At 38.6% G+C, this 16,021-nt stretch overlaps 1 protein-coding gene across 11 annotated transcripts in view; it reads right to left on the bottom strand.

Moving 5' to 3' along the window:
- VASH2 (vasohibin 2) overlaps positions 1-16,021 on the bottom strand; it is a 43,966-nt gene that overhangs the window by 678 nt on the left and 27,267 nt on the right. For 2 of the 11 annotated variants that reach the window (XM_031937347.1, XM_023501963.2), the window contains exons 6-9: positions 10,640-11,021; positions 10,322-10,437; positions 7,714-7,770; positions 5,191-5,244 (exon numbers count right to left, since the gene is read on the bottom strand). In XM_031937347.1, coding sequence (XP_031793207.1) covers positions 5,191-5,244; positions 7,714-7,770; positions 10,322-10,437; positions 10,640-11,021 — 609 coding nt within the window. Of the gene's footprint in view, positions 1-5,190; positions 5,245-5,548; positions 5,657-6,684; positions 6,803-7,191; positions 7,335-7,713; positions 7,771-10,321; positions 10,438-10,639; positions 11,022-16,021 lie in introns of those variants that run through there. The other 9 variants (XR_004229368.1, XR_004229370.1, XR_004229371.1 and 6 more) reach the window with 9 other exon arrangements.

Genomic DNA, 16,021 nt, shown 5'->3' with positions numbered 1-16,021 from the left:
TATTCCTGATGATGTTTAGGGGAACAACAAAGAGAAAGAGATTGTGTACGTATTAGATACTCTTATTGAGACATGGTTAATTTCCTAGATTTAAGAACAAAAGTGAATGTCTTTGAGAGCATAAGGAAAAAAGATTGTTGCTATGAAATTTGCTGCTGTTTGAAAATCATATGTCCATCAACCTCACTACAATATAAGTTCATAAGAAAGAATGATGAACAAATGGATTTAAATGTTGCAGTCTGGAAGAAATTTTTTTTCATTGTGGAACTCTCTAAATGATAAATGTTTAAATAGTGAGTATTGAGAAAGCTCATGAAATCTGAAGAATATTAGACGTTCTGCCACCTTTCTTTAAAAGAGTTTGCCAATCCCTTTCTAATATTTAGAACAAACCTCAGTTTTCCTACTGTTGTCCAACTAAAAGATATGGAGGCCCCTTTCCCCTACTTTCTGATTCTTTGGTAAAAGACATAAAAGTCCGATACAAAGTTTTCCATGAAATTTGTTGATTCTTTTTCAGTATATTCTGAAATTTTCCTGAGAGAGTGAAAAGAAATTTCTGTTGTACATAAACTTAGTTCTGTTTTTTTTTTTTTTTTTCACAAGTACTAAAGGAAGCCCCAAATGAAAGTGTGATGTTAGAGAGTTCCTTATAGTGAATGGTTTCCTCTGGTATGAACATGGGTGATGCTATTTCTTATTGATGGAAATAGAAATAGGGAAGCAGCTAGGCTTCAGTACTTCCTGCCTGGACTTGTAGAAACAGAATCTTACCTGTCCACTGAAAAGTGGGGGGCGGGGGGGGGGAAAGAGGCAGGGTAACTCAACAATTTCTGTTCTTATTCTTCAAAGCAACTAAAAAATGCATTCCCTCTGGAAAATCTTTCTAATTTAGCCCCACCCCTAGTGTCTACTTTTCCATCTTGTTATAATTTCTGTATATTGACATGTTACAAGTAGCAGCTTCATGTGTTTGTCATTCACCTTCCTCACAGGTGGTTGAGAAGATCAAAGGAGACAGTGAATGTGAAAATGCTTGATAAATTGTAACAAACTTGCAAGAGTTGCAGATGTCTGTCTTCACACACACAAAAAAAAGGAGTTGCCAACAATAGGACATTAACAACTTGCGATTTTTTTTTTCTAGCAGAGATCTGCTAGTTTTAACCATTAAGTCTCTAATGTATCCATTGCTTAATCAAATATAAATGGCCTTTGTATTTTCTAATCCTCCAACTTCCTCCATTAGATGACCATTGACCATATTTCAGAGCTGTTCATTGACAGTGTTGAATTAGTGTCAGTACAAAAATAAGCACATTTTTGGCAAGTCCTTTATTTTATTCCAAGAAGGACAACTGACTTTCATTGAAATTAGTCAGATTTGGACGGTCTGGGTATTCCTTTGAGATTACTACTCTTAATTCATTTCCTTAGTAAGGCAACTTGTGACCTTAAACTATACAGGAACCATGATTCCTCGTCTCAATTCTAAGCACATGCTTGGTTTTCTTTGTGATTGAGCACAAGGTTCTCTAGAAACCTCTTAATTTTGTTCACTTCTCCTGCTAAACTTTCACATTCAGTAGGGAAGGGAAAAGGAATAGGCATTGATATAGCACCTACTTTGTGCCAGGACCTGTATGCTAACCACTTTTTACAAATATCTCATTTGGTCCACACAACAATCCTGAGGGGTGGGTGCTGTTATTATCCCCATTTTCGAGTTGAGGAAACTGAGGCAAACAGAAGTTAAGTGATTTGCCCAAGGCTACACAGGTAGACATCATCTGAGGCCAGATTTGAACTCAGATCTTACCAACTCCAGAGCCCAGCGCCCTATCCAGTGCGTCACCAGCTGCCACATGGCATATTACTGGCCTGTTAACTGCTCACTCTCCCTCACCCTATCTCTGTCAGACTACCTACAGTTTGTTAAAAGTAATGTGAAGACACCTGAAATGGATAAACAGCTCTGGATAAAAGTTTCCTTCTGCCAAACCCTGCCCTATGCTTGGAATTTGCAACCTAGTGACCTGCCATCAATAGGATATGAACTACTAATTGTTTCTTGAGTAAATGCAATAAATTCGTAAAGAACATCTGTTCTTTTTGTGGCCAGCAGTGCAGATCTTTTAAGATGACAGAGCCAAACAAGTGCAATCTGAGAGGGGGGAAGGGGAGAAATGAAAACCCTCTCCCTACAAGTCTGGCTTTACTAGTCCTAGCAAGCTAAGGTAACCTGTAGACACATTCTTCATGAAGGCTTTTTCCCAGTTAACTTCACTTGCCAATGATAGCACCTTTATGTTCTTCTCCTTTAGCATTACATTAGTATGTGCTACATGCTGCTTTGTGTTCTGGAGGTGTGTGTGAGAGAGAGAGAGAGAGAGAGAAGGCCATGTTTGGTACTGCTCATATGTTCATTTCCTCTATCAAGGGCTGGCCTTAGGCACAATTGTGAAGTAGAATTCGTCTTTGGAATTTCAGCTACCACTGTCTAACCTATCTCAGCCCTTTCTTAATAGTAGCTCTTTCTGCCATCCAGTACTCTCGAGCTCCTTGCTCCCCAATCAAAATGAAAACCAGTTGCCAAAATATGGTCCGGTAATCATTTTATAATTCAGTATAAATTAATTTAATACGGTTTTATGTAGCTGTCTCATAGGTAACTTTGAATCAAAGAAATGAAATCTGTTGGTAAAATTTCAAGCATAAGGAATAAGATAGGCTTAGTTATTTTTCTTAACAGGAGAGCCTTTTTTTTTGGCACCCTCAAAGTATGACACGAGGGTAGCAGTCTCCCAGTTTTCCTGGTGATTCGATGCTAATTCTGCCTCCCTCCCCCACGGCAAGAGCTGTGGTCCCTTTCTTTTGAATCTTTCCCAGAATTTGTATTATAGTGACTGCCCACTATTGCCTAATTGATACTGGCAATATGACTTATATTTGACTATTTGTAATGCTATCTCTGTTAGTGAAAGTAAAGAAATATTAGTGGTGATTAATCACAAAATTCTTTGGTGGGAATGAAATTATTTTCTCCTGGTTACAGCACTTATTGTTTTCTTGATAATAGAGGGAAATTGGGTAATGAAAGATTGCTACTTTGGTGAGTTGGTGACACTGCCCAAATTGAAACAAATTGCTCTTCAACTCTTGCCATCCTATTTACTATGCCAAATCTGAGAGTTTAAGTTATTGTATGAGAAGGCCTCCTTTAATTCCTCCCTTAAATATAATTAGGATCATTACAAATAGATTTATTTTTAAGAATCACAAGTGTTGAGATGATGATTTTAGCTGGGGTTGTACTTAGCCAGGAACCTTTCATTAGATCCAGAGTATTTTTAGGGATCAGTCTAAATTCCCTTTTCCCAACCCCATTCTCCACCCTCACCCTCTAAAAGGAAGAAGTGGAATCAGAAATTTCTTGTGTTTTGTGTTTATGGGGAAATAGGAGAAAACTGACTCTTCTTATAAGCTAATTTACTTATGCTCATTTTATTTGGAGACAAGGGTAAAGTAAACTGATCAGTTTTTAAGGTGTTTGTAGTACTAGATGGATAATTTTTTAGGGAGCTTTAGAAATATGACTATTTGGAGGGGGAGAGAGGAAGAAAGTGGCTGTCTGAAAAGACAGCAGATAGGATGTAACTATTTCTAAACAAGTTGAACAGTTATCAGTCCTACCTTCTGTTATGATTCTGCTATGGTGAAGAGCACATCACAAAGGCAGTCACTCTGGACTGAAGTAGAATAAAACCACTGTGTTGTGGCCACTCCTTGGCCAATTCCCCATTTAGCTCATACCTGCTGCTACCATTATAATGGATTGGACTATTTCAGTCCTAGAAGTTTGTGATTCTGAAACTTCAGATACAAAGTTTGTCCTGAGTTATAAGTGGGAATTGAACAGGTATTCTTATGTATACCATTCTATCATGATATTTCTAGAGTTCAGAAAAAGCACACTGGCAAATGAAATAAGTAAAACACTTTGTAATAATAATTTTACTAAGATTTGCACTCTGGTTAAGCTTCAGACTTAGGAAACTTGGGAGAATAAGGGTTCTGAGCATCAAAGAACCTTCAGAACTAGAAAATTATGTCATGGACACTTCTGATGACATTCACATTTTTTGTTTCTAGGTTGGGGTGGAATGAGAGAAGTTGGTAAAGTGGAGAAGATGAAGTAATTTTAGGGTAAAGAGATGACTATAAAAATTGTAGATTTCTTGTCTCTACCTTCCACCCCTATTGCTACTTCCTCCTTTTTCATAACTATGGCTGAGAGTTTTCTAACCCTCTGATTAGAAATCATTGGAATGACTCAAGTTTTACTAAAAAGTCTGGGGAAATTTTATGGTCCTACTTTCAGCAAATTGGGGGAAAAGGCCTATGTACAGGTAACTTTCTAACAGGTAACCTTTTAGCCTTTGCAACTGTTCATCAAAGGGAACTGTTTAAACCAAAGATATTATCAGTGATGAAAAACCAAGCTGTGGTCCCAATCTTAACCTCTTTTTCTTGGTGGGTCAAATTGGCAGTGGTTAAACTCTAAATTTAAATTATTACATACTTTTAGGGGAAGGATAGTGCAAAGAGCAGCCTTTACGAACCTGGGGAGTGAGATTTCATTCATACCAGTCACGTTCATGGAAAGCCAACCTTTTTCCTTCACATTCCTTTTCCCTCTATGATTATAGGTACAATAGGCACAACAGTAATTTGCTCTGTTAACAGACAGACCTAAGCCAGCACAGGTTTGACCTGTCACATTCCCCAATCTTGGTCTATTCAACTTGTCACTGATTCAGATGGGAGGCTCTGATTAGAGTTATCAGACTGCATGCCAACTTTAATGGCCAGACTCAGTATTCAACTCACCTCCTCTCTTCAACTTGTCACCATGAACCATCTCTATAACATGGTACTGAATGGTGGAGGGCTTTTCAAATATTCATTGCCCTTCTTCACTTGACCTCTGAATCATTTGACCAGCTTAGGAGAGGGTCTGAGCCAGGATAATGCTTTTTCTGAGTATTGCTGAGAAAATTCTCTCCTATTTTCCCTTCTTCCTAATCTCCTAATTCTTCAGGTACACAGTTTTATTTTTAGAATGATAAACAGCAAGGAAGAGGAACAAAAGGTTCCCCTTGCACTGACAGTTAACATTGCACTTACAAAGATGATGGTATGCTAACTTCTGTCTTCTGTAGGTATGGTCCTTCGGTTTGGCTGCATAACAAAGTAGCCAGAGATTAGGGGATTAAGATTTAACCAAAGAAACCCTGGTCTGGGGACATTTCTACCTCTGGGCCCACAAAGGAGAATGACAGTTGGGCCCCATCATGGTAGTAGGGTCGCTACCCTTCACTAAGGGTCAGACTATGAATGTTAAGGTCATCCCAATTTGACCTCATTGATAAAACCAAAACAAAATTTCAACAGCCTCCTAAACCCCACTAGACTCAATGCCTGAATATATTATAATAACTGGGTCAAAAGTTAGAGCTAATAGTGGAATCTATGACTATCTTACTGAATTATAATCTTGTGCTCTGTTATGGTTGGAGGCTTTACTTTCAGGGTAACTTCTGATGGTCTTTAATCACATTTTGGCCAGAGGGGGAAAAGGGAGTGACTCAAACTGTAAGAGAGAGAGAAGAGGAAAGAAAAGAGGAAATGAAGACAAAATTTCCATTGTTTTGGTGACAGCTACCATAAATTACCCTTTGCATCTTAAATGCCCATTTGTTCTTATAAAGAGCATGTCTTTTTTCTGACCAGGGACAACTAGAGCATCCCCTTTATCCTTTAATTAGGAGGGGAGATCTAATTAACACTCAGATCCATGACAGGCATCAGTGGCTAAGAAGAATAATGCTAAAGAGGAAATATTTGGCACTTTTGAAAAAAACATGTATTTCTGCAACTGTTCTTTGCCTCCTTTAGGAACTCTGAAATGATGGAATTGGACTAGACGAGTCCTCAAGGTTCTTCTAGCTTTAAATCTGTGAGTCTATGAGCCAAAGGGTGAAACCTTCTGTTTGGTGTAGAAAAAGGTTAAAAACACTTCATGGGGGTGAGGGCAAGGAGGGAAAATTGAAAAAAGTGGAGGGGACAGAAATGTGATGAGAGTGACCTTAGCTTCTCTCTTCCAACCAGCTAATACTAGCCCAGCAGATGCTAACAAATCTCCCTGTCATCTGACCTCCTGTGTCAAGAATGGGACACTGATACCATTTTCCAGAAGGAACACTGAGACAACTGTGGAAAGGGCAAGGAATCTGGAGCTGGAAATAGACCCAGCTGGATAAGGACATGGAGCCATTTGTATTATCTGCATACCCTTACAGGGGACATGGCATATAGCAGATGGGTTGTGCCCAGTGATTCTCAGCATAAGTTCTAACATTTAAAAATTATCAGATGCTCTGTGAATTGCTGAAATAATTACACATTGAAAAAAGAGTGCCTGAACCCCTCCAGATTTGAACATCCCAGAGGGGCTCAAAACCTTCTGGAAAGCTGGGTCAGAAAGAAATCTGAGCTGAGCAGGAGTCAGAAGGCCTGAGTTGTAGTCCTGGCTTTGCAACTGACTAGACCTTATATGAGTCACATAATTCTTCTGAGCCTCAGTTTCTTTATCAGTAAAATAGGGCAAATAATACCTACCCTGCCCACCTTACAAGATGGTTGTGAAGATCAAATGAGAGAATGCATGTAAGGTGCTATATTATTTTGTCTCATCAGAAGCAACCATCCCTGGAGAAAATCCTGCTTGATGAAGGAGCTGGGAAAGAAAGTCCTCTTTTAATGGTAGCTCACTCTATGGCAGTGCTAAAGATGGAGGAGCTATTGATGAAGTCATGGGGAAGGGACACTTGGTTTCTTTCAGAAGATTGATTCAAACCCCCATCTTTCCAAACCATTCCCAGGTTTGATCTCAGATTCTTTTGACTCTAAATCTGAGGTTCTTTTTCACTGTACCCCTTATACTTCACCAACTGTTTTTGTCAGTTTTGTACCTCCAGAGCTTTGCTGCCTTATAGATACTAAACCATGTCAGTTGACTTAAATGGAAAACTGAATTAGGCAGGGCATTGATTTCCAGATTCCTTCAAGTGATAGGTAAAAGGTGAGCTCAGGGGTTTCCTATAGCATTGACTGCCCCGAACTCACCAAAAGCTTCCTCTCCCAGTAAGAAGCAGGGCGAAGCATCATTTTGATATCAAACTCTGGCCAAGTTCAACAAACTTTTTGGATGGGGAAATAACCCATTATCTTCAATCACTGGTAAGAGTTTCTGTGAGAGGTAGCACACCCTAATGGGAAGAACATTGGATTTAGAATCAGCAAAAGCCCAGTTGGAATCTTGTCTCTGGGACTGACTAGATTTGTGACCATAGGCAAAGTATTTAACTCCTCTCAGCCTTATTTTCCTCAAGTATAAAATGGGAATAATAAAACCTCTTGCATCTACTTTTCAGGACTGTCTTGAAAATCTGAGAATGACTGGGAAGCAATTATCAAATCTTTTCTGCTGGTCTTACTTTCCCATCCTTATATCTAATCTGTCTTCTGTTTTTTCTCTTGTTCTTTAGACCCAACATTTTTTAGTTAACCAATTTGAAGTTGGAATCTTGGGGAGAGGGAGGAGGAATTGCTGCTGCTGTTCTCACTAAAAGTTAAAATTGCACTCACAATGATGCTGGCATGCTAGCTTCTGTCTTCAGTAGGGCTAGGCATGGTCCACTTTTGCTGCAGGATTAAAGTCAGAAGTTAGGGAATGGAGTCTTGGGCTAAAGATCCCAACACTGGGTGGAAGACACTGGGCTCATGAAATTTCACTTCTGTACTCTAGAAAAACAATGGGAACTTGGGACTTTCTCCATCAGTATCATTGATAGAAATATGCCAAAGAAAGGAGTCATTTTCTGTTACTTCATCCAATCCCCTACTGGCCCAAATCACAACTGATGACTTCCATCCCACAATCAGACCTTTTTTGTTACCATCTACCAAAAAGACATTTTCTTGTTACCCATAAGCAAATGTAACTTCTACCAGACCTAATGGCCCAATTGTGGTATGTCTCTTAACAGACCATATGACCATAATTACCCTCCCCTTTATATTTTATAATGATTATTAAACCCCAATGAGATGAGATTAGATTAGATATTAAACCCCTGAGATGAGTTGTATCTATCTTGCTATGCCCAGTGCTTTTTTTCATATCAAACTAAGTAATCAGGTTAAAAATGAGATGAGAAAATCCTTATCTAAAAGGCAGTTGTGACCTAATAGAAGTAGTACTGGACTTGCTACCAGAAAATCGACTTTCAAATCATGATTTTTAGCTATGGTAGCTATTTTAGATTTCTGAGTCTTTTAAGAGGAAGGAGGTGGGTTAATATATCTTCCCTATCTATCTCCCAGAGTGATTGTAAGGATCGAATGGGATCATGTATATAAAGAGAGAACCAACTGGACTTTAATTTCTGTGGTGCTAGTCAGACCCTAGAGTCTAATCAATTCGCCTTTAAGTTCAAATGCATTATGTTATTAATGTTAAAGTCTCTGTGAATTCCAGCTAAGTGAACTTGTCATTGGAATCAATCCCCATATTCCTCAATCTATGAATAAATAAGCCTTCTGTGCCAGCTCAAATGCCCTATTCTAGAAGTCATTAAGAAAGGATGAAGAGGATGAGTTTGAGGACTACAAATTTTTGCTACATATTGGGGATCCCAATGAAATTGCTCCAGGTTTCCTTCTAACTGAGGCCATGGACTGTGTATAAATCTATAAACCTGGTTGTTAACACAGGCTGAAATGTCTTCTCCTTTCCTGAAGGGAGCTTTGGGAGCTCCCTTGTTCTCTACACTTGGGTTTAGTTTTGGTTTATTTTTTTCCCCTGACCAAACCTTGGTTTCATTACCATGGTGAGTTCCTTTGAAGTTAGTTGATTTATCTAGGGTCACATAGACTTTGTATGTGATAAAGAGGCCAGGTATTCCTGACTCCAAGGTCAACTCTCTAGCTATTGTACCTACCCCTTTACCCTAACTGATTGAAATCTTTCCAGGAAGCAAAGGACAAATTGTTTAAGTTAGTTCACAAATCACTAGATTTAATTGTCACTTTATTTACCTCCCAAGTGCATTTAGATTTAGTTTTCTAGATGACTCAGAATAGGAAATGGTGAGAGGTTAAGATTGGACGGAGAGGATGAGTTAGCTTAGGCAGCCATCATATTCCTTGTCTAAAAGACCTGAAATCATTCTATTTCCTCTAAAATTCTTGTTTAAAAAGACTAACTTTAATAAACTTTTCTGTTTTCTCATTTCTCCCACTAAAATGATACACAAACCATCCTGTTTCCTTATTCTTTGACTTCAAGCACTAGATACCAGTACTTTTATCCGGAAGATATCTTCCTTGGAGTCAATAGTAGAACTCTCTATTATTCTGTTGAGACTGAAATCATTATTACCCCCTTAGATATTTTCCAAACACTGAGCTATAAGTCTAGATTTCAGGCCCAGATCTTCCACTGGTTAGTCTTGATATCGTGAGCAAGACACTAAATTTCTCTGAGTCAGTTTCCTCATCTATGAAGTAGGGATAATACCCACCCTGCCTACTTTCCTCCCAAGGTTGTTATAAGGATCTAATGAAATGACAGATGAGAGAAATATAAAATATTATGTTTGTTGTATTATTATTAATGACATTTTTCTAGTGTAATTGATTATCATCTTTCTGTTTTGTGAGCTAAAATGGGATACCCCTTTAGTCCCTCAACTCCACCCATTTAAGTCCCTGTGAGTCAAAAATAGATAGGAGGATCACTGTCCTCTATCCCCTCCTTGAAAGAGGGACTAAATGAGAAGGGGTAAATCATGATAGGGATAGGGATGAATACATGAATGTCTGGGTATGGGTCTTGGCTTAAGTTCCCCAAATCAAACAAGAATGGTTTTCAGATTATCCTTTTTTGTTTTTGTTTTTAATATTACCTGTACTTCTCTTTTCTCCATTTGTGCAGATGATTGAGAGCTGACTATTGTCCATACTATAACATGATTCTTTTGTATGGCCATATAGAATGATAAAGATGTTCACTCTACATTGTGTCAGTTAAAGGAAATATACATTCTTCTTTCATTCATCTCTGCTTATGGATATCACCATCTGATTCAAATGCCAGGTCCTGAGAGTAGCTAGCATTGCCCCTGTGGACTAAGAAAGCACTAGATTTTTGAGGCATTAAAGTACCATAAGTGTAACTAGGGGGACTACTCACGATTTGTCTCTCCTCCCAAGCCGTCTTGGAGGGCTTGACTGCCTCCGCCGGGGAGACAATGACTTTCCTCGACTTCTCTCCAGGGGAGGCGAGTGGGCACTTGTGGGTTTCAGGATCTAAGAGAGGGGAGGGGGAAAATGTTATTTCCATTGAGAGAGTGTCTCACATTGGGCCTTCTGGGCAAGCTCCAAGCATCCCATTACATTTGTTTTTGGTAAAGAATGGGAGAATTGAGGTCTATTCCTTTTCCTTAGGTTACATTGCTTCCACTAGTCATGCTGACTTTCTTCCATCATGCCCCCTTGCCCTTATACCTACCTTCATTCTTAAGTCCCTGGCATATTTCTCCAGCTCTTTCCTTAGGTCCGACCTCATCATCTTTGTGACATTGAGAACCAGTTGCTTCCACTCAATGGGCTGGAAGCTATGGGGCTCATGAGGAACATATAGCCCAATCTTGACTTTTTTGACTGTGTGTAGGTATTTCTTGTAGGAGTCTTCAAAGTCAAAGATGAGGTCACTCAGAGTCCGAAAGGTCAGAGGTTTGTCCATTAAATCGGACCTCCGGCTCATGCCCAGTGAACCATAGCGGCCATTACAGTAGATCCCCAGTACAACATGATGAAAGTAATTTCCTGAGAATTGGGTTTTAAAGCTTATGGGGAATCGCTCAATGGACGGCTGCCCATTTGTTAGATATCTTGAATGGTCCAGGTTAAGGAAGAGAATAATATTGAAAAATCATAGAACTATCAACTCTCAGTAAGGGAAAGAATCTATAAGAAATCTCTCAGTCCATCTGTATGCATGGAGGGGTTTTCCATATTTAGAGTTCTTAGCATTGATCCCATCATAGGTTCTCACAAAAAAATAATAATTAAAACCAAAATTCTGTTGAAACAGTTCAATCAAACAACTAAGTGATTGTTTACATCATGGGTCCCATAATGGAACCTTAGAGTTTATCCAATCCATTTTCTTTGTTGTATGGTTGAGGAAACGGACACCCAGAATGGTAAGAGATTTGCTCACTCATATGTCATCAGTTAGTAGCACAGACAAGACTAAAACTCAGATCTCTCTACTCTTGGTTCAGTGTCCCTTCTACTACATAGGGTCATCTCTTACCTGTTTTCCAATCCTCGGAACCTACATAGGTCATGACCAGTTTACCAGGTCTGACAATCATGATGTTCTTTTTTCAAAGGGAGTTGGTTCTAGTGCACAGCCATGTCATTAGCCTACTCTTACCCAGAAAGGATTATACCAGCAGAGAAAATGAAATCATCTTTTGTCCAGTCTTGTTCACTCAGCTTGCTGGGCAAAGACTCTCAGATGGATCAAACAGGGAGGCAGAGGAATCGACCTCTTGACCACTGCCCAATCATCATTTTAGAATTCTCTGGTGTCTTTAAAAGGGTTTGTTCCTTTGTTAGTTGGAAAAGTGCACCTGCTCCAAAGGGTCATTCAGATCAAAGTAGAACTATGCTGCCTAGAAGTTTAGGAGTCCACTTCAACTTTTCCAAAAAGGAGACCCAAGTGCCTAGAAATCCCTTGCCCTTCCAGGCATGTACTGCCCTACTTAGATCTCACATCTATCAGGAAGGACACAGCTGCTGAAGATGATGCTTTTGACAGCAGCTGACATAATTTGGAATATAATAGGGAATCAAAGCTTTATGTGGCATGTGTAAATTTACACAGGGTGCAGCCACAGGACCAAAAAGATTAAGTAAAAAAACGATTATGCTACAATAGCCTGACCTATGATTTCAATTCCCCCCCCCCCAAAAAAACCCCAAGGAAACAAATTACCTAGCTTTCAGATATAGAAAAGTTCAATAATACAACTCAACTAGGTAGAACTTTCAGCTTTATAAAGTGCTTTCCACCTCATACCCCTGTTAGGAAATAATAGTGGGTATCTCCTCCTTAAAGATGGGGACACAGATTAAATGACTCTGATCATACAACACAGCTTAGAAGGTGACTGGTAAAAGTTAATAATAGAGCTACTTAAAGAACACTAGGCTGCTGAGAAAACAAAGGCAGATTCTTAAGCCTTTTCTTCACTCCTGACATCTCCAACTGGAAACAAGACTATGAAGGCTTACCAAAGGGCAAGGAGAAAAGAGAAGGATCTTGTAACCAGAGCCTTTGATGTCTTGGTCCAAGTGTTAATTTCCCTTGAGTCTGACAGCTGTCAGAAACCTAAATGTTTTCTGAGTTATAAGTTTATGAAACCTAGAAGCAACTTATTTATTGTTTTTCGACCCTGTGCATGTATGTGGGTATATATGTTCCTCTCCTGAAAGTCCCAATGTGTTGATCATATTTCCAAGAAACTCCAGAGACTTTAGTGACCAAATACATAATTTCAGCATAATGTATCAGAAACACATCTATTGTGTGAAACAAGGCGTACTTGTATCTGGATTCATCAGCCTGGAAATCTAGGGTTGGCTACAAAGTTCAGTAAATAAACTAGATCTCATGTTCTCCCTCACTCCCCAATTGTTTACACCCATTAATCTTGCATGAGGCTGTGCTAAGCAGCTGTAGTTGTCCCCACTGCACAAAGGGGAAGGGTCCCAAGCCATCTGCTGCTGTCTTCTCAGGCCCAAGCTTATCACTACTGCCTGGCTGCTGTCTTCTTCAACCATGTGGGAGCTGTCTTTTTATTTTAAGAGGGAAGAGATAAGAGCAAGAGAGTCTGTGTCTTGTTTTGCTTTTTTTTTTTTTCAGTGATAAACACAGAGTTGAAACCATTATATCCCACCCCATCTTTCCTTTCAGGCTTATACATTACTTAAAACTATATAGTCAAGCCAGACTGTCCCTTATATATAACATTCTGATAATTATTTCCCAGACTATGTTACTTGTTGTCTCCCATCCCATCCCTACAATATTTTCTGTCCTCACATCTTCCTCTTAAAATTTCTACTTTCCTTCAAAGTCGAGTTCAAATGTTACCCTGATTCCCTTGATTGCTAATGCCTCCCCCAAACCATTTACCTAATATTTACTTTCTATATATTTGGCATCTACTTAAATAGGTACCCTTTTCTCCCATAAAAGGAGATGAGTTCTTTGAGAGATTCATATTGTCTTTGCAGCCCCAGGATCTAACACAATACCTAGCACAAGACAAGCATTTAATAAATACTTAATTGGTTTATGAACCTAGAAGAATTTTACCACAGACCAGAAAAAGAATTGCTGGATATGATTGTTGAGCTATATTTGAAGATTGGTGAAAAAGGATAGTGAAAAATATTAGAGGTGCTCTGGGCTGGAAAAAGGGCAAACAATTTTGTGTTCAAAAAAGAGGTGGAAGGGAGGGGAAGAGAAGATGCTAAGCTAAACTAGATCACTAAGTTTGACTTGAAATACTGGCAAAGTTGGCTGCATGGAGACAGAATAAATAGGGATGAATTCCTTCCTTATCTTACTATCAGATGTTAATTAGTATTAATTTCTCTAATCATATTTAAGAATTCTTATTTGGCATGATGATCTTAGATTCCAATAAGATTTTCAAAGTAATCCTATCTAGGGGGACAAAAATGGGACAGACAAAAATATAGGGATATATATCCATTTAAAGGACCAAAAGCTGGAAGGAGCTTTAGAGATAATATAGCCTTACCATCTCATTTTACAACTGAGGCCCAAAAAAGTGACATGACTGCCCAAGGTCATATGGGTAACAAGAAGCCAAGCCAAGATTTGAAGCCAGGTCTTCTCACACCCAGATTCACATCCAGTGTTCTTTCTCCTGCATGTCAAGAGGTATCATTGAATAATGGAACCAACAGGGGATTTAGGGTCAGAAGATCTGGATTTGGATCCCAGCACAATTAGTGTCTGTATGATCTTGGACAAATTATTAAATTTGGCCTCTATTCTCATATCTATAAATGAGAAGGTCAGACAAGATGGCTTTCAAGTTCCTTTCCAACTCAAAATCTATCATCTGATAGAAAATTCAAACACATTTACACACAGAGCCAATCTACCCCTCCCTTCCCCAATTTTATTATAAGATCCTTGAAAGCATGGACTATTATTTTTCATATTATTGTCCTTATTAACATGATGCTTTGCACATAGCAGATGGTTAATAAGTATTCTCTCAGTTGAAGCAGATTTACATAAAAACTGGCATCTGATTTTTCCAAGGCTGGGTCATTTCCAAATGCTTCATATCCATATAATGGTCATCTTTTTTTCCATTTTCTTCATGGTTCTTTATATCTTGCTCCATCATGTTAGCAATATATCATATTGAGATAGTGCTTTAAAATTTACAGAAGGTTTTGTTTGCAACATCCTTGTGAAGTAAGGAAGGTAAATATAATTTTTCCTATTTTACAGATGAAGAAACTGAGGCTTAGAGAGGCTGACTAACTCATTCATGATCACATTACTAATAAGTTGCAGAGATGAGGCTATGGCTCAAGTCTCCTTGTATTCTATAAGTCCAATGCCTTTTGTCCTCCCTCTCCTACAATGAGATACCTCTTCATTCCTTCCCCAGATGTCTGCCATAAAAGATGGAAGTTTTGACTTTACATTACTTCTCTCTTCTGAGCCAAAACCAGAGTATATTCTCTATTACAAGAAAACCAAGAAGATTGCAAAAAGTGGTAAATGGAAAGACCATGGGGAGCCTTAACTGAATAGCTTGTGTCCTAACCACCATGAACCAAGTACATAGGCCATGGGAGATTCATAAGAATTGGGAGCCATGAGAGAGAGGCAACAAAGCACTGGTGTGCAATTAAACTCATATGGAAACTGTATAAAGCTTCATATCCACTTAGTTTCAAAATGTAGTGTTATCCTGTATAAATATGTATATCTATATTGGACTTAACATATATTTTAACAAATTTAACATGTATTAGAGGGAGGGGATCGGGGGAAGGAGGGGAAAATTTGGAACAAAGTTTTGTAAGGGTCAGTGTTGAAAAATTACCAATGCATATGTTTTGTAAATAACAAGCTCTAACAAAAAATTTTTAAATGACAGTAAAAAAATGTAATGTTATCTATCCTTTATTGTTTTTTATTTATTTTGTTAATTATTTCTTAATTAAATTTTTATATGGTTCAGGCCACATTCAGAAGTGTTGGCAGCTCTTTTATAGTGGTTATAATATTGAACTTATAATCAGGAAGCCTTGAGTTCAAATCTTTTGTCAGATTTTGGCAAACTTTACTTGCCATGTTACCTTGTACAAGATTATTTAATCTCTCTGTGCCTCAGTTTCCTTACCTGTAAAATGAAGAGATTGGATTCAAAATGGCCTTTGAGACTTCTAGCTCTAAATCTATGGTCCTATGATTTCTCATTAGCCCAAGAGCATAGTCCAACTCTCTATTAGCTTCTTGAAACTTGTCTCCTGAAAAAAAAAAAAGTTCCTGTCCTGACATATAGGGAGGGATTTAGTCTGTGCCTCTGGGAGCTCCGAGTGCCGTGGAAGAGACAGCCACTCTCCTAAAAGCTATAAAAAGAAATCTTAAAATCTGGGGAGAAGATCCTAAACCATTTCTGAGACAGTTGGTACAACAGGTTAGGGCTGGCACACCACCCTTAGAGACAGAAACTTGGGACTGAATCCTAGAAACCACTTGGAAGCTTCCTATTTTAACTAATTACTTTTGCTAACTAGGTGCTAAACTCTGTTTCTA

This window comes from Sarcophilus harrisii, chromosome 4, assembly GCF_902635505.1.
Source record: "Sarcophilus harrisii chromosome 4, mSarHar1.11, whole genome shotgun sequence".
Lineage (NCBI taxonomy): Eukaryota > Metazoa > Chordata > Mammalia > Dasyuromorphia > Dasyuridae > Sarcophilus > Sarcophilus harrisii.
This window is presented reverse-complemented; position numbering and strand designations above follow the sequence as displayed.